The sequence below is a fragment of the Pseudophryne corroboree genome, chromosome 11 (genome assembly GCF_028390025.1).
Source record: "Pseudophryne corroboree isolate aPseCor3 chromosome 11, aPseCor3.hap2, whole genome shotgun sequence".
Taxonomy (NCBI): Eukaryota; Metazoa; Chordata; class Amphibia; order Anura; family Myobatrachidae; genus Pseudophryne; species Pseudophryne corroboree.
In genome coordinates, this window is record NC_086454.1 from 226,676,796 (window position 1) to 226,699,342 (window position 22,547).

Consider the following 22,547-nt stretch of genomic DNA (forward strand, 5'->3'; position numbering starts at 1 on the left):
CGCCATGCAGAGCTCCGGCGCCTGAGTATCGTCTCTTCTATGATCACCAGTGCTAGCAGCGTTCAGTGAGTTCTCTAAACTGAACGTCTCCTGTGTACCAGCGTTTGCAGAGTATCTCTCAGTGGAACATTCCTCGTGCTTCCAGCGTTTGCAGAGTATCTCTCAGTGGAACATTCCTTGTGCTTCCAGCGTTTACAGTGTATCACTCAGTGGAACAATCACTGTGCTAGCAGCGTTACAGTGTATCACCTAGTGGAACATTCACTGTGCTACCAGCGTTACAGTGTATCACCTAGTGGAACATTCACTGTACTACCAGCGTTACAGTGTATCACTCAGTGGAACAATCACTGTGCTACCTGCGTTACAGTGTATCACTCAGTGGAACATTCACTGTGCTACCTGCGTTACAGTGTATTGATCCATGGAACATTCACTGTGCTACCAGCGTTACAGTGTATCACCTAGTGGAACATTCACTGTACTACCAGCATTACAGTGTATCACTCAGTGGAACAATCACTGTGCTACCTGCGTTACAGTGTATCACTCCATGGAACATTCACTGTGCTACCAGCGTTACAGTGTATCACTCAGTGGGACTTCTCTGAGTTGCAGTGTTTCTCTTAGGGGGACACCTCCTGTGTTTCCTGTATTACATGATATCTCCAAGTGGAATGTCTTCCATACTTCCAGAGTTACACTGAATCTTAAATCCTCATTACATTTCTTCAACATCGCTCACAAGCTTCTCATTCTTCAAACATCGCTCGCAAATTCTTCATTCTTCTGTGTGCTTCACCATCGTTCTCAAATCATCATTAATTTCTTCAGCATCGCTCACAAGTTCTTCATTCTTCTGTGTGCTTCACCATCATTCTCAAATCCTCATTCATTTCTTCAGCATCGCTCACAAGTTCTTCATTCTTCTGTGTGCTTCACCATCGTTCTCAAATCATCATTTAATTCTTCAGCATTATACGCCAGTTACTACGGCTAGTTCTGCATGAGGAAACCCTACATCCGGCCATCCCTGCTCCGGCCCAGCTGTGGTTCCTCTTTCCGATCATCGGAAGAACCCCCGAGTTCTCAACACTGTGAACCCAGGTCAGTGACAATGCATTTCAGTAGCAAAAATAAGAGCACTACCTACATATTAAACAGGGAGAAACTAGGGAATTCTGTCCTGGAAAAAGATTTAGGTGTTCACATAGATAACAAACTTAACAGTAGTACCTAAAGCAGGAATGCAGCAAAAAAGGCAAACAAGGTATTAGCATGCATTAAGCAGGGAATTGATGCAAGGGATGAGAGTGTTATACTCCCATTATATAAATCATTGGTGAGGTAACATCTCGAATACTGTGTACAGTTATGGGCACCATACTACAAAAAGGATATCCTGGAACTAGAAAAGGTTCAGAGACAAGCGACCAAATTGATAAAGGGGATGGAGACTCTAGAACATGAGAAAAGGCTTGCAAGGCTAGGAATGTTTACATTGGAAAAAAGGAGATTAAGAGGGGACATGATTAACATTTACAAATATATAAGGGGTCAATACACAGAGCTAGAGGAGATTTGTTTTTGGTAAGACCATCAAAAAGGACACGTGGACACCAGCTTAGGTTGGAGGAGAGGAGATTTTGCATAAAAAGATGGGCAGGTTTCTTCACAGTAAGGACATTACGTATATGGAATTCCCTGCCTGAGAGAGTAGTGATGGCAGACTCTGTCAATACTTTTAAAAATGGGCTTGATAAAGTCCTAATGGATAAGGATATACTGGGTTATGGTGGTTAAATCATGTACTATAGTAATAAAAAAACAGTTTTTTTTTTTTTTTTTTTTTTTTTTAAGTTTATGGCTAAACACTCACCACAGTTAAAATTAGTCTTAAAAATAGTTCAATGTAGGAGACCACTAACAGGTTGAACTTGATAGACATACTGTCTTTTTTCAACCTCAAGAACTATGTTACTATGTTACTATGTACAGTATGATACCCTGCAGCATCAGCAGTCCTGCTGGCACCAAAACTAACACCGTAGCAAACCAGAACCCTGTGTGTAAGGTACGGACTTCTACATCCTATTCATAATGACCCCCCCACCACCACCACCACCACCATCAAGAACAGCAGCACCTAGCCAATCATTCTCCCCTGCACACACTCCCCCTCAGAACAGCAGCACCTAGCCCTACACAGCCTCCCCTGCTTGCACCCTCCCAGAATAGCAGCACACACTCATTCAGTCTCCCCTGCACCCCACCAGAACAACAACACCCAGGCCATCACTCTCCCCAGCTAAAACTAAAACAGGACACACTGACCACATGGACATGTGGAAGTGTATGTGCTTACATACAGTTCCACTACGTGACTTCTTTCATAAAAAGACCTGCCAACAAATCACAGGGTGCCACAGTAAATGCTGCCCGGTAATTGGCTGTGAGCTGCTGCATGGTGAGAACCGCTACATTGTATCATATGTAAACCACAAGATTATCCTCTATTAACCTTGTAGTTAGAGATGTAGGCTATTGTGGATGCCTACATGGAGGATGTGAATGGCTACAGGGAGTGTAGGTAAGTATGTGTGAGTGTGAGTATGCAAGAGTGTTTTTTAAAGTTGTACTTTCAAGGTGTGTGTGTTCTTTTTTTAAATATTTATATTACCATGAGACTATAGGTTCTCCAAGTACCAGCATGTGGGTGAGGCTTGCTGAGACCTGTAGTCCCTCCTGTAAAATAAATTTCTTTAAAAATAAAAAATAAATGGAGTATCAACTTGGCACTCACCACCAAAAGGTGCCGGTGATAGCCCAAAGCTTCTGCCCTTATCTTGGGGGCCTGGAGGGGTAAACCCCTTTATTGTTCTTTTTTGTTCTTTTTTGTAACACTTTTTACACATATTTACACAAAGAAGCACTGCACAGATCTCTTCATGTTTGGGAGTGTTTTGCTACCAACAAACATGGCAGCCAAACACAACTACATACACCATTGGAAAGCACAATTAACTAAAACACGATAACATAGTAAATTCCCATGTTTTAGTTATAAAAATACATCTGTGTCTAATAGATCCTACCTGTGTTTAATCTCAGGGAAACATGGGTGATATATGATTCTTGCAAGTAAATTTACCCCATAATGTTGTTGGGATGTATTTTATTGCATGCTTTAGTGTCAATGAATACATTAGAAGGATGGTCATCGCAATTTGCTAATTAATGACACTGAGTGACTGTTATCACCAAATGCAACAAAATCTTGTTACTGACAGGAGGGATATTTTATAGAATGATAATGTTACCATCTGCAGAGCTTGTGTGGTAGGCCAATGGATTGATCAACATGACACTGATCTTATACCTGCCATGGTCTTCTAACTCTCAAGATTTAAAACCAATTGAGAATACTGTATATTGGATAGTCTTTAACAACATCTGAGAGTGTATTCCAGCACCATACATCATCCAGGCATCTGCTGACTGACCTTTGTGTACATTGTGCTGCACAATTTATTAAGAAGGCACACACACCGTGTTCCATTGTCACAGGAAGTGACCTTTTTATTGGTGGGTTCATTTTTTTCCCATTAGTTGCATTCATGCAAAAACCTACACTTCTAGCTACACCAAGCTAGCAATTCTAATTTTATTATAGGGATCTTATTTTCCCAAAACTTATAAAAAAAAAAAAGTAAATGTTTTCTGCTGTCTGGTGATGATGTCATAGTGATGATGCCTTGTACATAATCCTTGTACATAATCACCAAGGACCGTCTTAGAAAACGAGGGGCATTCAGGGCATTTTAAAGGGTAATATATTTTATTTCAGCTTGTAGATGGCACTGTTGTCTGCCTCCACTAGTAAGAATGCATGAAAGATATTAAATGGAGGAAAGGCTTAATAGCAACATAAATATAAGTGCTTCATAAAAATAGTAGCATTTCCATACAGCTTTATATGTTCACTTGCATTCATTCAAATGTGAGCTATACAATATAGCTTTGAGTTACAATAAAATTATATTTTGGTAAATAGGAAATTAACCAAATTTGTAACCATATATTTTTTTAAATTCTATGTTGCCAATATGATGAAATAACTGTGCTTTCTCTTTTTATCTTTTCTGTAAGTTTGTTGTTATTACTAGTATTGTGACCTACAATCCTCTGTCATATGATGAATACCACTTCCCCCCATGGGCTAATCGGACTGGATGGATGATTGCACTGTCATCAATGATACTAGTGCCTCTCTATTTTATCTATAAATTTCTGACAGTGCCAGGGTCCTTTAAAAAGGTAAGAATCTCAAAATATATATATTTTTTTTAATGTAATAATAAATTAACTTTACCTTTTTTAAATTGCAATGAATTCACTCCAATGGTTATAATGTACTGTATGAAGGATATCTGCTTAAACACATCATCCAAATGACATCTGAGTTAATGAGACATTTACTAAGCAATGATAAAAGTGGAGAAGTTGCCCATGGCAATCAATCAGCATTGATGTATCATTTATACTTTGCATAATATAAAAGTATACAAAGCAGCTGATTGGTTGACATGGGCAGCTTCTCTACTGGCTCACTTCTCCACTTTTATCACTGCTTGGTACATGTCCCCCTTAGTCTACAGTATTTTTTCCTGCACTAGCAGAAGGATGGAGGTGGCATAAAACAGTGCACCAAGGCTGGGTGTAAACATAAAATAGTGGTCCAACTATGTTGAATGTTCTCAGGGTTCTGAGATCTGCCTTTATCGTTGTTTTTATTTGCATCCATCCTACTACAAGTTGAAAGCTATGAGAAAATATTCTAAGAGGTAAATTTTAAATACCAGCAATTTCCTTTTATGTCCTACTAAATGACTAAGCTCAATACTGGTGCAAACACATACTTGAGAATAAAAAGTGACAACCTCTATTTTCCCCCTTAGAAGTATACAAACCACCAGATTTACTAAGCAGTTTGAACTGACCGCAATCCCACCACAAAGATGCATGTTTGTGTAAAGGATCTGTGCAACCTTCTATATATGTTTTTGTCAAAAAGAAAAATAATAGTTAAGAAAATGGTATTGGATTCCTACCACAAAGTGATAACTGGCCTTTAAGCTTAGGCAGATAGTGGAGAAAATCAGGACAAGGAAGAGCATGGGATTTTCTACTAACCACATTCTTTATTGGTCTCAACCATTATTATTATTATTATCCTTTATTTGTATGGCGCCACAAGGGTTCCGCAGCATCCAATTACAGAGTACATATGCACATAATCAAAACAGGAAAACAGTGACTTACAATTGAAGACAATATAAGACAAGTACAGGGCAACTAAACATAACTACAACAGTAGATGACACTGAGATAAATATCAGGGTGGCCGAAAACTGCAGGATTTGGCAGTTGAGGATTCTTAAAGTAAGAAAAGGATAAGCACATGAGGGAAGAGGATCCTCCTCGTGAGAGCTTACATTCTAAGGGGAGGGTCAGACGGACAGGGGTGACACATATGGGGTAGACCAAACGTGGGACAGAGGGTTAGGATGGGATTTTGCTGGGTCTTAAGAGCCCGTTTGAAGTTCTGTAGAGAGGTGGAGAGTCTGAGGGGGAGAGGCAGAGAATTCCAGAGTAAGGGAGCAGCACATGAAAAATCTTGGAGATAGGAGTGGGAGGAAGTAATCAGAAGACAGGAGAGTAGGTGTGCATTAGCAGAGTGAAGAGGATGGGTGGAAGGGTAAAGGGAGATAAGGTCAGAGATGTAAATAGGAGAAGAATGGGTGAGTGCTTTGTGAGTGAATGTGAGAAGTTTGAATTGGATTCTGAAAGTGAAGGGAAGCCAGTGAAGGACTTGTAGGAGAGGGGAGGTGGACATAGTGCATTTGGTGAGGAAGATGAGCCGGGCTGCACCATTGAGGATAGATTGGAGTAGAGAGGGCTAATTGTCAGGGAGGCCAGTTAGGAGGAGATTACAGTAATCCAGTCTGGAAATAATCAGTGAGTGGATAATGGTCTTGGTGGCATCCTTGGTGAGAAAGGGTCTGATCCTGGAAATATTTTTGAGAAGAAAATGTCAGGTTTGTTAGAGGTGCTGAATGTGTGGTTTGAAGGAGAGGGAGGGGTCATGGATTATGTCAAGACAGCGTACTTGGGTGCTAGAGGAGATAGTCATGCCATCAATGGATAATGAGGTTGTGGGAGGTGAGGTTGTACGGGAAGGTGGCATGATGATCAACTCAGTCTTGGACATGTTGAGATTAACAAAGCGCTGGATCATCCAGGATGATATAGCAGAGAGACAGTTGGAGGTACGAGTGAGGAGAGCCGGGGAGAGATCAGGGAAGGAAAGGTAGATTTGAGTGTCATCAGCATAGAGGTGATATTGGAAGTTAAAAGAACAAATGAGTTCACCTAAAGAGGATGTATAGAGAGAGAGAAAAGGAGAGGACCAAGAACAGAACATTGGGGGACACCAACAGTTAGTGGAAGTGGGGGGTAGGTAGCATCATGAGAGGAGACAGAGAAGGAACGATCCGAGAGATAGGAGGACAGCCAGGAGAGGGCAGTATCACGCAGACCAAGAGAGTGAAGGATTTGTAGAAGGAGAGGGTGGTCCACAGTGTCAAAAGCAGCAGACAGGCCAAGAAGAATAAGCAGACAGTAGTGGCCTTTAGATTTGGCTGCATGGAGGTCATTGCAGACTTTTGTGAGGCCAGTTTCAGTGGAGTGGAGAGAACAGAAGCCAGACTGGAATGGGTCAAGCAGTGAGTGGGAGGAAAGAAAGGCAGTGAGGTGGTTATAGACAATATCCTCAAGGAGTTTGGAGGCAAAAGGAAGAGAGAGATCGGTCGATTGTTGGAGTGAGTGTTTGGATCAAGGGTAGGTTTTTTTAAGAATAGGAGAGATGAGTGCATGCTTGAAGGCAGATGGGACAGTGCTGATGAGAGGGAGAGATTGAGAAGGTGGGCCAGATGGGAACAGGCAGAAGAAGAGAGGTAGCGGAGGAAGTGGGAGGGAATAGGGTCAAGTGGGGAGGTGGTAGAGGGGGACGAACGGATGAGGGCCATGACTTCCTCACCAGATACATAGGAGAAAGATGTCAGAGTTAGTTAGAAGGAAGGGGAGGGGTTGGCAAGGATTGGTTGCTGGTCTGGTGGGTTGTGATGTCCTGACTTATCGAGTCAATCTTGGATGTAAAATAAGTGGCAAAGTCAAGAGCAGACAATGAGGATGGGAGAGGAGGTGGTGGTGGGCAAAGAAGGGGGTTGACAGTGGCAAAGAGGCGCTGGGGGTTGGAAGACTGGGTAGAGATGAGAATTTTGAAGTATGATTGTTTAGCGAGGAAAAGGGGAGCACTGAATGATGAGATCATAAATTTGAAATGGAGGAAGTCTGCCTTAGAGCGTGATTTTACTCCACTGTCGCTTGGCAGTACATCAGCATTTTGAAGATATCTGATGCATTTGGTGTGCCAGGGTTGAGGTGTTGATCTGCGAGGGTGAATAGTGGTAGGTGGAGAGACAGAGTCAAGAGCAGAAGTAAGAGATGCATTGTATTGGGACGTGGCTTGTTCAGGGCGTGAGAGAGAGAGAGAATAGGAGAGAGAAGTGAGTCGAACAGGGAGGGTAGGGATGAGGTGTCTACAGCCTCAATGTTTTGCTTAGTGATGGAAGCCTTAAGAGTGAGAGATAGTTGAAAGAGAACAGGTGGTGGTCAGAGAGGGGAAAAGAGGAGTTTGAGAAATCAAAAATATTGCAACGGTGAGTGAAAACCAGATCCAGTGAGCACCTATTCACATGGGAGGGTGAGGAGGTCCACTAGGAGAGACCAAGTAAAGAGGTGAGTTTAAGGAGTTTAGAGGCAGGTGATTTTGTAGGGTTATTGATAGGGATGTTGAAATCACCTAGGATAATGGAGGGAATGTCAGAAGAGAGGAAGTGAAGTAGCCAGGAAGCAAAGTTGTCGAAGAATCTGAAGGAAATGCTAGGGGGACGGTAAATGACAGCAACTCGAAGATTTGTAGGTTGATAGAGGCGTATCGCATGGCCCTCAAATGTAGAGAATGTAAGAGATGGTTCCGGAGGTATGAGTTGGTATGTGTAGCTATGGTGTAAAAGGATCCCAACACCACCACCATGGCGACCCCCGGGTCGGGGTGGGGGGTGGGGGTGTGTGTGTGTGTGTGTGTGTGTGTGTGTGTGTGTGAACCATTTTCAATTGTATACAAATAATAATTTTTTTCAAATATCAACCCCATCCATTACTGACCATATGTAAGTTACGGATTGAAACATTGTTATACCATAGTTTATATATATCAGTCATCCATCACCATATGTATACATTACAGAGACAAACCTGGGGGAAAATTAGCATGCATTATAATGTGATACATAGAAATCTCTTATGGGCTCCAGTCACATAGTCAGCATTGTCGATGTCGATATTCAGAATGCCAACACCACAATGTCAACATTACAGTGTCAACATGGTTCTTCCGGTTAGGGTTAGACTAGTCGGCAACTTGTGTAGAGCCATTTTCTGCCTGTTACAGTAGGCTGATCCTGCTCGCACCTCCATAGGCTGCAATTAGCCTCTGTGAGATAGTTTACAACTTTCTGTTGGCTTCTGCGCTAAATCGAATCTGCCTCTTACTCTATGCACACATCAGGATGATGGGCAATCGTACCGATGGTCAGGGCGGGCGATTACCCTTTGCCTCGAACCATCAGATTGATCATACACTCTAAACAATTTAATGAATGACAGAATGATCTCTCGTTCCATCCTTCATTAAACTGCATGGCCAACCAGTAAAAACTGTATGGCATGCGACTCTCAGGATCGTCCAAACGGGCAGATGATATGCATGATTTGTCGATCTGATTGAGAAAATCGTGAAAATATTGATTTGATGTGTACCCAGCTTTAGAGTAGGCTGCATCCTGAATGTAAGTGTAAGCTTAAGCTTATGGCCGCAGAATTGCAACAACAGGGATATTTTAAATCTAGTTATGGTTTGCTCTTCATTTTAATGCTTTTTTCAATGTTAGCATCACTAGGAAAATGCCAATGGTGTTCCAGTCTGTAAGATTAGTAGTGAATGTTATGTCTTGTGTCTGCCTCTCTATATTTCACAGGGTCAGACAAGAATGATAATGTGGCCTTTGCACACATCCCACACATCTGTGCAGCACAAAGATGATAAACTACATTGGTTTTGCTACATTTTAAAGACCAGTGACCAGTATATTGTTTACTTTAGTCCTAAAGTTTTTAAAAATGGTCACAATGAGCATCATGCACACCCAAATGTCCAGAATATAGTCCAATGCATACAGTATTAAAGGGGGATACAATCAGTTTATCGGCAGTCGGTATTCCAACATCCAGGAGACCGACATTAGAATCCCGACACCCGCCGATAGATCGACAGCCTGAATCCTGACACTGACCTGGTTCTCCCACTCGGTTGGTGGATCCATGCCACCAACCAAGTGGGAATACGACTTATGGTGAGTGCAGCGAGCCACCGGGTCTGCTGCATGGTGAGCACCAGTGTCTGACCAGGGTATGAAGGGCCCACCGGGGGAATGCAGTGGTAGCGGCCCATGTTTAGGGGTGTGGCCAGTCTCTATTGGTGGGGGGGGTGCCCATCTGCCACATTGGTTTGCCTAACCATTTTGCATGTGTTGGGCCCCTTGATAAATATATACAGTAAATACTGTAGTGCATGCATGATAAATTATTGATTAATAAGTTATATAACAGCACAGTCTGGAACCTGATCACTAGAAGAGGGGTGGGCCCCAGGCAGTAGGGTCCACCGGGGGTTTACACTGTACCCCTGTTGGCCAGTCCAACCCTGGTGAGCGTAGCGAGCCCACAAGGGGACTCGTTTCCTCGCTGCCGGGATTCCGGCAGATGGGATGCCCCTGTCGGTATATTGACAGCTGGTATCCCGTCTAGCGGGATATCGTATATGTATTGCATTAGAGTTAATTGTCATGCCCTGGTCAGTCTGCAGGATACTGTATAACTAGAAAACACAATCTCACACTGCTAAGTTATCACAGTCACAATCAAAATTCATATTCAGCACTACAACTAGTATGACATCAGAACATTTCCAACTCATGCACCTTCTGTACTACTTTACCTCTCTCTCTCTCTCTCTCTCTCTCTCTCTTTGAGTATACTGTGTTTGTGCTCCCTATTTCCTCTAGGTTGATTGATCTGGAAATGAAAGTATATTGAACTTGTTGACAAAATGCATTGTAAATAGTGACAATAAACAGTTGATTCTTAATGAAGCCGTTGTAAATAGAATGCTAATTGAAGTAAGGTTGTAAAGTTTTAATTTTCAGAATGTTCAGTTTAGAGTGAACATTGGGCATTATTAAGCATGGATCGTAGATGTGCAAAATATCACATATCTACCATGCATTACACTGACATGCGGGAGGACGCCCTGCCCCCCCCCCCCCCCCCCCCACCAAACATGAGAATGCATCGCACAGAAGCGATGCTTTCTCATGTTTAGGGTAGCGCTCTGCCTACACGAAGGCAGATGGCTACCCACCATGTTTCAGGTCGCTGCGGTATGCCCCGCAAGCGGTCCGGACCATGCCCCCAATGCCACTGCGATGCCTCCTAAATGTCGAGTCAACACTCCCTCCCGCCCCGCGAATGCCTCTGCCTGTCAATCAGGCAGAGGTGTTGGCACAAGTGAGATGCTGTTGCAGTGCGGCTGCTGCATGCAAACGCTGCCGCAGCAGCATTCCATGCTGAATCAGGCCCTTTATTTGTATCTCTAATTTTAAAGTTTTTATCTTGTTACACATTTATACATGTACAAATATATGTTTTTTTAACATTTTAGAGACTTGCATACTGTATTACCCCAGAAAATGAATATCATCTAGTTGCTCAAGGAGACATCAGGCAGTTTAAGGTGGGTTTACTTTTCCTTCCAGTTTATTCATTGATTTAATTTCAATAATCATGTATGTAATCCAGACATACTAACACAAATCTTTTTCTAGTCTATAATTCCCACTTACTTATTGACTGAATTAATCTGAGCTCAGTTAATTACATAGTCAGGTTATAACAAGTCTATTACATAATTTCATTCAATTAATTCATGCTACTTCAGCATACCAATTATTATTGAACATAATGGAAGACATAGCTTAGCAACAGTTGAGAGCCTACAGTTTGTCCTTCCTCGTCTTAGCATGCTTGTATCTGGAGGAAGGAGGTGATAAAATGAACTTGTCTTAAACACATTTAGGTTTCAGTGTTTGCTTAAATGTGTAAAGATTAGTCTCCTTTTAACACTAAGAATTGCTTTCAGTGCCTGGTATGAAATGTATAATATATTAAAATATTATCAAGTGTAACTTTGCAAAATTATAGCAGTCATGTTTCTAAATATCATACCTTCAAATTTCTTATGGAATATAAACTGAATAGAGTTACATATATACTGTAGGTTTGATTGTAGAAACCAAAAACTCTCATACTAATTAATGCTCTATATTATATAGAAGCTATGCTTCACCAAAACAACAGTCAATACAGCTGCTGTCATATTCTGAGTTTATGTTGTATGAAACGTGGAGTTTGGATGATGCTTCTTCTCATAAGTAGCATCATGGATACTGAGAAGAAGCACCATCTCTTTCATTGTGCTTAATTGGCAGTTGTCAATGGGCCCCAGGATTGTAAGGGCCCATTACCGATAATCCTCCACACTGCACATCCACCGTCACTGCTAGCACCCCCAGACATTATAACTGCTGCCACTAGCACCCTCACCCAAGATATTACAGCACAGCCACCGAAAGCATCCCCCCAGACATCACAAACTGTGACGCTAATAGCACCCACCCCCCAGACATGACAGTGACAGCTCTTGCAGCAATTAACCTCTCCCTCAGACCCCCCCCCCCCCCCCCCAAGGACATCACAGCCATTGATAGCACCAGGTACGGTAGGGTTCCCTATGCATTGCCAGGGGCCTACACTAATGTAAAGGTGACCATGCTGAGCAGGAAGGAGAACAGAGTAATATTAGGGTAAGTCTAAGTGTGCAACCTGGCAGTGGTACCTATCCACTGGGCACATGAGGTTATTGGATAAATTAGCACTGGAAACACAGGTAGTATTGCAGGTAGCAGACATCACACTGGTGTAATGGAAGGCTGCTGATTACAACAGGGAGAAGAATCCTGCTGCAGAGTAGAAAGCGTTGAATATTGGACTGATTGCAGATAGTAAGAACAGGAGCACTCTGTAGAATACCGGAGAATTGGAATAAAATAGCAGAAAGCTCAGGTATCAGAGAACTGCCTCTGAGACTGAAACAGGAGTATCATGAAGACAAGCTGTACTGGATATGAACATGTGAAAGTAAATGGTTTAAACAGGGTGATCTACAGCATATTTGGACACTGGATTCATTTGAGAAGTAAAGTCATTATGAATGGCTGCAATAGTGTCAGCTGACCTTCGGCAAGATGGCAGCACCCATGTTGAGCTGGACTGCAGTAATAGGTACATCCTTAGATGACTGGCCAGTGAAGGCATGCCAGCCAGTTAATCTGGCAGTGCTGGGTGTGGTAAGAGAGTCTGAGTACTTGCTGTGTAACAACTGTCATTCTGTACCTCTTTCAAAGTCCCGTAAGTGCTCTGCTTATTACTACAATGTTGCTGATAGGATTTTAACCAGATGTGCACATTCTATGAAAAATAGTACCCTAAATATTTCCATAGTGTGGGAAAACTCTATATTTAACATGTTGACTAGGTATTCTAGGAAATAATTGAATACTGGAAAAGTGTTTGGGTTTTTGAATATTAATAAGTAGCAGAAAAAAACTGCAATTCAATTGTGAAATGAGTTAAAATGTATGTAAATATATTACTCCTGGTCTGATACTCTGTGCCATTCAATTAGATCCTTTGGTACCAGTGAATGTTTGCTCTGAATTTATAGTAAACACCTTATTTTCTTCAGATTAGAAGTTGTACAGATATTCCAACTGGTCAGGGTGATATCATCTCCAAGCACCAGTAAAAGAATTCCACTGCATCCATGTGCAGTGTGAATGGTACCGACCCGGGAATTACCCGGGTCAGCGCCGCTGTGTGAAAGAGGTCTGTCCCATGTCTGCCCTGGTTTGGAACCGTGTTCCAAATCCCAGGTCAGACCCAGGAATTTGGTGTGAAAGGGGTATTAGTTGATGAGAGGGAATAATGTGGTGGCAGTGGTTCACCTTGTTAATACAGCCACAATAAACTCTTGCAATATTTAGGTCATGAAACATGTAGAGTAACATTTGTACAATTATCTGTGTATATTTTTTACATTTCCAGTTTCATAAAGACTTTAGAAATTGTTTAATTTATTTTATGCCAGATGTACATACTGTGAATACAAAAGTTAGTAATGGAACAAAATAGATCTGACTAGGGTATACACATTTACTGTGGTCCAAGTTTGCCTGAGTTGGCAATCGCAAAACACAGAGTGTTGCATGGAGCAGAATTTTTAAAACATAGGTATGCTAATACGATTTAATACACCATAGATCTTTCCATAGACATCACTGAAACACGGAAATGTACAAAAAATCATGTTTGCAAAATGAGGCCAAATTACACTTTTGAAATAGACCTTATGTCCCCCTTAGCAGCATGTTTTCAGAAGCCCAGACAGATCAGTATAATCTGTGCAGTGCTTCTCTGTATAAAAGTATTTACAGAGTAAAAAAAAAAAATTGCATTGGGGGTTCTCCACCCCCCTTCCTCCCTAGAAAAAAAGCATAACTAGCCCCAAGCTCTTTGAGTAGTTTCTGGTTAAAAAAAATACAGGGAAAAACATGTGGAGGTTCCCCCTGAATTTAAAAAGCAAGCACCGGACTCCACTAGCATGGGGGTAAAACTACAGCCAGGGGGCACACTCAAGGGGGGCACTGTGACAGGGGAAGCCAGTGGCGTGCAATTTGTGCACACAGAAAGCATGCACACTCCTGGAAAAGTGGGTGTGACCTCTAAACAAGGGGAATGGCCTCAAAGATAATGCTATGTTCGTATGACTGGGAGAGGGTGATGCATTGGAGAGGCAGCGGGTGACAGGGAGAGAGAGTAGGAGATGGAGAGTCACTGTGTGACAGGAGAGGGTGACAGAGAGAGACAGTGGGTGATGCAAGGGGATGGGTGACAGGGGGAAGCAGTGAATGTTACCAAGGAATGGGTGATGGGGGAAGCAGTGGATGATGTAGGCTGATGATGGAGAGAAATGGAATGGGGGTGGAGGCTGCGCTCATATAATAATACATAACCATGATATAAAATATCAAGACGATTTAATAAAAAACATAATTAACGCATACATACAGCAAAAGCTAAAAAATTGTATGAATTCATACACAACGGTCAAAAAGTGGATATTACCATTGATATCTGGTCAGGACTGAAATAGAACTTTGTTAATGGAGTCTGTTCCAATAGTGCCCCGTCCAATGCAACAAGAGTCTCTTTGCAGAGTGGATCCATTTAGAGGTGCATGCAATTTACCGTTAGAGGGATGATGGTTTAACAATGTCCTGTTTGGTGAATAGGTTCCTGATGCAGTATGGTAGTAGGTCGAAAACTCTCTGGATCTCTTGTAATTCAAAGATGGTATTCCGGGGCTGGTTCGGTTCCAGTTCAGTAAGGCATCCTGACAATCTAGCAACAACTAACGCATTTTGCTGCGTATAGCCTGCAGCTTTTTCAAAGGCATGATGATGGAGAGAGTCAGTGGGTGACAATGAGAGTGTGACAGGAGATATAGTGGAGACAAGTAGTAGTGGGTGACAGGAAAGGGTGTCAGGAGAAGACATAAGATGACGGAAAAAGGGTGATGGGAGAGGCAGTAAGTGACAGGGAGAAGGTGCCAGGCAGAGGCATTGGGTGATATAGAGAAGCAGAGGGTGATGGGAAGATGGTGATGCATAGGGAGACAGGAAAGAGAGGTTGATGGAGAGAAAGTAATGCAGGGAGAGACAGTGAATGACATAAATGATGACAGGGAGAGGAAGTGGGTGAAAGGGAGAGGGTGACAGGAGAGAGGTCACGGGGAGAGATAGTGGAAGACAAGAAAAGGTGCTAGGGAAAGGAGTGGGTGACAGGGAGAATGTGATGGATAGAAGCAGAGGGTGACAGGTTTGGGTTATGAAGAGAAAGTGATGCCAGTAGGAGGCAGTGTGTGTCAGGGTAGATAGTAGGTGGCAGGGAGAGGCAATGACTGGCAGTGGGTGATAGCAGGAGGCAGTGGGTGACAGAGAGGCAGTATGTGACCATGAAAGGCAATGGGTGGAAAAGGGTAAGGAGAAGCAGTGGAATACTGGGAGAGGCAGTGGGAGACTGGGAGAGGAAGTGGGAGACAGTGGGAGCAGAGAGTGATTGGATTACAAGCACGTGATGCTCACAACCAGTGCTACCCCTCAACCAACCACTACTCCCTTCTTGCTGAGCATAATTACAGCATTGGCTTCCCCTCCCCTTGCAGAACACAGTGACAGCATCAGCTTTCCCTCCCTCCTCTTGCAGAACAGTGACAGTGTTGTCTCCTACCCACCATGCAGCACAGTGACAGTGTCGGCTCTCCCTCTTCTGTTGCAGGACACTGTGACAGTGTTGGCTCCCCCCTACCCTTGCAGAACAGTTACAATTTCGACTCCGCCATCCCTTTGCAGAACAGTGACTGTGCTGGCTTCCCCCCTACCCTTGCAGAACAGTGGCAGCGCTGGCTTCCCCCTTCCATTGAAGCACTGGCTCCCCCCTTTCCTTGCAGAACAGTAGCAGCGCTGGCTCCCTCCCCTTGCAGAACAGTGGCAGCACTGGATCTCCCCTTGCAGCACTGGCTAACCCTCCCCTTTCAGAACAGTGGAAGCGCTGTCTCCCCTCTCCCCTTGCTGGACATAGTGACAGCGTCAGCTGTCCCCCAACCCTCCCTTGCAGATCACAGCAGCAGGTGGTGCATAGAACAAGGTTCCATCAGAGTATCCACCGGCCCAGCTGCAGCACACGCTTTGTGGCAACAGCGATCTCTCTCACCCAGAAGGCAGATCAGGGACAGAGCTCATTGGGGTCAGAGATAGGTCTAGTGCTGCACTCCCCAGTGGTCCAATCTCTGATCCTTCAGCTGCAGCAGTCTCCTGTCAGTGGAGACTCCTCCCTTCTTCAGGGCACCCAAGGCCTGAACTGAAGCCCGGTGCTTACCCCAACACCCCTGGGTGGTGGGTGCCGAGTTGATAGCACTTCAGACTAATTGAAGCCCAGTCTAATATTGTCTTTTACAGGAGGACTACAGGTCCCAGCAATCCTCCCCAACATGCTGGTTATTGGAGAAGCACAAGTACCAGCATGCGGGGAATTAAGGGCCTACGGGTACCTATAATCTCCCTGTAAAATAAATATTTTAAAAAACACACACACGTAGAAAGTACAAGTTTATTACATACACTCATACTCACATATATTTACCTTGTCTCTGGTGTATTCGGTTCACTTGTCCAAGTAGAATCCATTACATGGATAGGGAGGAAAATATCTATACTCACTCATCCCTTGGAGAAGATTGGTCCTCTTCCCCAGTAGCATCCAGGGCAGGGGTGTAAGTTCGTCCCAGTTGCCCGGAGGCAAGATAAATATTGGTGCCCCCCTATTTCCTATATCAAGATAAGTGTGTGTGTGTGTGTGTGTGTGTGCGCGTGCGCGCGCGCGCGTGCGTGTGTGTGTGTGTGTGTGTGTGTGTAATAGCAGACACTTTACTGATGGAGCTATTTGCTCCTGTAGAGGAAGCATGAGAATGCTAACTATATGAAGTTACGTGTAATTGTCAGAGAAGTATCTTCATATAGTTAAAATTCTCATATTTCCTATACAGGCGCAAACAGCTTCATCAGTAAGGTGTCTGCTTCCAGTGTAATAGGTTGTGGTTTCTAATCCTGGGTGTGACACTTGTAAAATGTGTATAATAAAGAGGGTGTGATTTGTAAGGTGCAGGGCCACTGACTCCGTTGCCTCCCAGAGTTCTGCCTCTGATCCAGGGGCATTAAAAATGAAAAATGAAAGTCCCAAACCAGCCTTACCTAGAGAAGCTATATGTGTATACACACATGGCAGAACCTGTATGGTTTCCATCATTTACAGGGCCGCCAGAGAATCAGTAACAGGCTGCTGATTGGTTGTGAGCGGGCTGGCTGTCAATTAATAGGGGGAACACATTTTTTCTGTTTTCAACTCCTATTTACACTAACACTGCACAGATCTCATGGGACGGTTTGGCTGCCAGCACACACAGCAAACATTGGGCCTAATTCTGAGTTGATCGCAGCAGCAAATTTGTTAACAGTTGGGCAAAACCACGAGCACTGCAGGGGAGGCAGATAAAACATGTGCAGAGAGAGTTAGATTTGGGTGGGGTGAATTCAAACTGAAATCTAAATTGCAGTGTAAAAATAAAGCAGCCAGTATTTACCCTGTACAGAAACAAAATAACCCACCCAAATCTAATTTTCTCTGCACATGTTATATCTGCCCCCCCCTGCAGTGCACATGGTTTTGCCCAATTGCTAACAAACTTGCTGCTGCGATCAACTCAGAATTACCCTCAGTACTGCCTACACCATTGGGAAACATGATCACAGAAAACATGGTATTATAGTAAATACCCGTGTTTGATTTTGAAAAATAATCCCGTGTCCGATCAGTCATTACTATGTTTAAACTCGGCCAAACATGGGTCAAAAACTAATCTTAGTGAATTTACCCCTAGATGATGCCAGTGATGCAGGTAGAAAAAAATGTCTTATAGGTACTGTGTGCACACGTCAAGAAAATGGGTGTGGATAAATGCCACATGGGGCATGGCCAATGAAAATGGGGATGTGATACACATATGGGGGGAGGGGCAGATACACATATGACCCCAATAGGACCAGATACATGTTGCTCCACAGTGCCAGATATACATTGCCCCACAGTGCCAGATACACATTGCCTCACTGTGCCAGATACACAAATGCCCCCAGAGTGCCAGATACACATTGCCTCACTGTGCCAGATACACAAATGCCCCAGTGTGCCAGATATACATTGCCTCACAGTGCCAGATACACAAATGCCCCCAGAGCGCCATATATACATTGCCTCACAGTGCCAGATACACATTGCCCCACAGTGCCAGATACACAAATGCCCCCAGAGAGCCAGATTCACATCGCCTCACAGTGCCAGATATACATTGCCTCACAGTGCCAGATACACAAATGCCCCCACTGGGTCAGATATACATTGCCCACCCAGTGCCAGATACAGAAATGTCCCCACAGTGCCAGATATACCCCCAGTGCCACATACAGGAATGCCCCCAGTGCCAGATACACATGTCACCCCAGTGCCAGATATGCCCCAGTGTCAGATACAGAAATGCCCCCACAGTGCCAGATATGCTCCCAGTGCCAGATACACATGTCTCCACAGTGCCAGATATGCCCCAGTGCAAGGTAAACATGCCCCCCATTCCTCTGCTGCTTACCACGCTGCTGCTGTCCTGTTCCTGTGTGTGAGGAGAGGAGAGCGCAGCATGCGCCTCTCCTGCCCCTCAGTCTCCAGCGGCGGTGCGGGTGTCAGTCTATGTTCAATTAGGTGCCGATCCATGAGCCAATCAAAGCTTGTGGTCCGGCAGCCAATTAAGAGCCTTGGCTGCCGGTCCACGAGCTCTGATTGGCTCATGGGCTGGTGCTGAATTGAAGGTACACACTGGGGGGGGCAGGAGAGAGCTCTCCTTCCCTCATGCATCAGCAAGCAGTGAGCAGCAGCAGAGGGAGTGGCGGCCCGGCGGTAGTGGGTTACGGCGTACCCACGGCTAAATTCTTAAGGGTACGCAGTACCCACCCGTACCCACCCACTTGCACTGCTGGATGTTGCTCAGTCTCCTCCTACTGGACATTTATGTGAGAGAAAGATCAGAACACAGATATAGGGATTGATTCAGAGATGTACGCAAACCCAATTTTTTTTACAGTTGAGCAATTATCAGCTGTTTGTGCTTGTGTCTAAGTTGTACTGCGCATTTGCCTCCATGGTCTTGTGACAGCAGTCACGGAGAAGATTTATTTGCAATGTGATTGACAGTCAAGGATCCAATTGTGGGAGGTAAGAGGGATTGGTGACAAAAATGCAGGTGTGTTGGGACTTTTGGGGGCGTGTTTGAGGCTGCGACTGCGATCTCATATAAAACAGCAATGTTTCCAGTCTATTTGTTCCTGTGGCCATGGTGAGTGACTATAGGGCTACTTCAATAATCGACTTACTGTATCTACTACGGATGTTGCATTTTGTATGCAGCTGCTGAGATTTGTAAAGTCGCCAGTGAACGTCTCAATACAAATCCATGTGGCAGCAACATTTGCATATTTTCGCATAGCCACTGCATATACATTAGTAGCTGGGAATGCATTTGCATACATCTCAGAATCATTCCCATAGAACACATTAATATATAACATAGGGAATGTTCTAGGTAGATGCATCATTCTTAACATGCCGTTGTGTTACGAAATTCAGAATAACACAAATGTAGACCTTAATTATGAATAAAACATCGGCGCTTGGAAACTAATCTAGTGTGTGTGTTTTCTTGCAGCTCCAACATTGGCTAACTATATGACAAACAATTTCATGATCAACATGTACGGCTACTCTGGGACAAGTCCAGTTTGGTGATCCCAATTGAAATCCAAACAGCCTATGAGAAGCAGATACCTCTTCCTGTGTTCAATGCCTTGTTTTTCCATGATCTCATCATATTTCAAAATGTTAAATTAATTGTCCTTAAACAGTTTGGTATTACTGGTTAAGTAATGTGTTTGCTGAGATGGGTTCAAAAAATAAATTGTGTAGGCTTTCCAATAAGCCTCACATAAAAACTACCTCTGTAAGCTGTCTGAAGGGAATGATTGATTACAGCTTTAGTTCAGTGGAATAATGCAAAGATTAATTATTTTAATTTTTTTTAGTTTACACTGATGCAACTGTAGTCGCTCCATTAAGTTGTAAAGTTTTTTAAAAGAACACTATGAAAAAAGTGCAATCTGTTATGAAACCTTCCTTGTGTCACACATAAGCATCAGTTATTATCCACTATATAATACCTACATGCTGTATTTTGCATTACTATTCAGTAAGCAAATTAAACATGCAATAACAATACAGAAACAGAAGACGAGAAGGCCTGTTTGTTAGACCTGACAGGTTAACGTATTATAGGCAATTCTGCAGACCCATTGCTTTTGTCAACCTCTTCTGAAGCCACAAACACGTCACTAATCACAAAAACTCTCTTAGGCTTATACATGTGACCTGCATATGCTCATCTGTTCTTACTCTGTCCTGATGTGCTAGGCAGATGCAGTTCCAGTTTTTCATGTATTAACAGTCATCTTTCACCAATGGCTCAGTATTTCATATGTCCTATATCTCCACTGGACTATTGGTTTGCTTTTAAATTTATTGTTGCATATAATATTTACATTTGCTATGCAGCTGAATGAAAACTACTGACCATTACACCCAGCCCATTCCAACACCTAGAAGCTGGTCATAGTCCTTCAGTATATATTGGAAACAATATTCCCCCACCTGCTAACAAAAGAGTTTATCGCTAATATACTGAGTTCTGATAATCTCCTGAATCTTTGTATGTGCATGTATATATATGTATACATATATAGCCTTTTTAGGTTTAGTGGTTCTATGAAATATTATGTAACTTTGTTCTTATTGCATCTTCTTTTTTTTATGAGACATATGGCCACAGTAACAAAAAGATTGCCAGTAGTTTTCTGTCTTTCTTTAGAAAATCTGTAGAATAAAAAATACAAAGTGTTTTTTCCATTTTGGGCTTATCATATCTTTTTCAGAAAGTGTTTGTAATTATATAGTGTGTGTGGTCCATTTATAACTCCTGCTTCAAATAAAACTTATTTAAGTCACATTTATGTACACAGCAGATGTCAGAATTTTTGCCTGAAATGAATTCTTTTATTACCTAAATACAGTATGGTGCAAATAACATATTTGAAAAGACAATGCACAATGATGATTTCAGATGTACAAAAGCAAGGATTACTTTCTGCACCAATAGTAAATGACCAAAGATGTGTGATTGGTATCGGCAACCTCAATTTTCCACTTGCTGAATGCAAGCATTGGTCTTTCTTAAAGCTTTTGGATACCTGCAGATCAAAAACACCACAGGCCAAATGTAAGAGTGAGAGTTTCAGAAAGTGAGAGATCTGGTAAGGTTTTTCAGTTTTTTTTTTTTAAAGTGGCAATCATTTACACTGCAAAACCAGGTTGATCTTGCTGTGTAAATGATTGCCACTTTTTAAAAAAACCTGCAAAACCTTACCAAATCTCTCACTTTTTGTAACTCTCACTCTATTACATTTGGCCCCACGAGTCACAGCACAACCAGCATGACAGCACAGCTTTATCAAACTCTCCGTTCCCTTTTAAAACAAGACATACTGTTCATAGTACCTATATCTTCACAAAATATGTGAAATTAATATAATTACAGTATTGAATCTGTACATAAAAGCTTAAAGGGAGATGTATGTACTAAGCAGTGAAAAGAGTGGGGAAGTGAGCAAGTGGAGAAGTTGCTTATGGCAACCAATCAACTGCTCTGTATAATTTTATATTATGCAAATTATAAATGTTACTTCAATGCTGATTGGTTGGGCAACTTCTCCACTGGCTCACTTCTCCACACTTCACTGCTTCGTACATCTCCCCCTGAGTCCATGCATAGATTATTGGGGGTTTAATATGATATAATATAAGGATACCGTTTCAATCTTTGGCTAATTTAGTGAAAATATAGAAGCGGACCTATAGCCAGTACAGTGAAGAGAAGAATGGGAAGGCTGATAGCATCTCCATGTTTGTTTCACCAAAGAATGTTGTGATTGGATACAGATAATATAGAATTCCCCTCCTGATCATGACTATCACCTTGAGACACGTTTTCTCAAAGATATGTGACAGCATTGTACTTTCCTGTGTCATATGTTATCTGTTTAACTGACATTGCTCTATCTGTTTCCATGGTTCTATTTCCTTGCACCTCTCTTTTAGTAGACTCAGTACTTAACCATCTAGTACTATATATTTTTTTGTATTCTGCATTCCTAAGAAGTTCATAGAATCCTTCAGTGCTATCTGTGTGCAAATAATATACTAACCTTTGTGACCTATCCAACTTCTCTCATCACCTGATTTTGAAGCTGCTTACGTATACAGTAGCCTAATCTTATTGAAGTTAACATAATTAAGGGTCATTTAGAAGCTACAGTATGCAAAATGCATACCTACAAGGACTCTTTGCTTATGAAGGCCTATTTGTATAGCACATTTTAAAGTTCATGCATACTTTGCCGTCCTTGAAAATAGCCCCCAAA

The 22,547-nt window shown here is 42.7% G+C and overlaps 1 protein-coding gene across 2 annotated transcripts in view; it reads left to right on the forward strand.

The window, feature by feature from the left end:
* SLC6A2 (solute carrier family 6 member 2) overlaps positions 1 to 21,080 on the forward strand; it is a 488,933-nt gene extending 467,853 nt beyond the window's left edge. For both annotated transcript variants that reach the window (XM_063945285.1, XM_063945286.1), the window contains 3 exons: positions 4,150 to 4,317; positions 10,904 to 10,975; positions 19,727 to 21,080. In XM_063945285.1, coding sequence (XP_063801355.1) covers positions 4,150 to 4,317; positions 10,904 to 10,975; positions 19,727 to 19,750 — 264 coding nt within the window. In that variant the 3' untranslated portion in view covers positions 19,751 to 21,080. The remainder of the gene's footprint in view (positions 1 to 4,149; positions 4,318 to 10,903; positions 10,976 to 19,726) is intronic.
* The last annotated feature ends 1,467 nt before the right edge of the window (positions 21,081 to 22,547 follow it).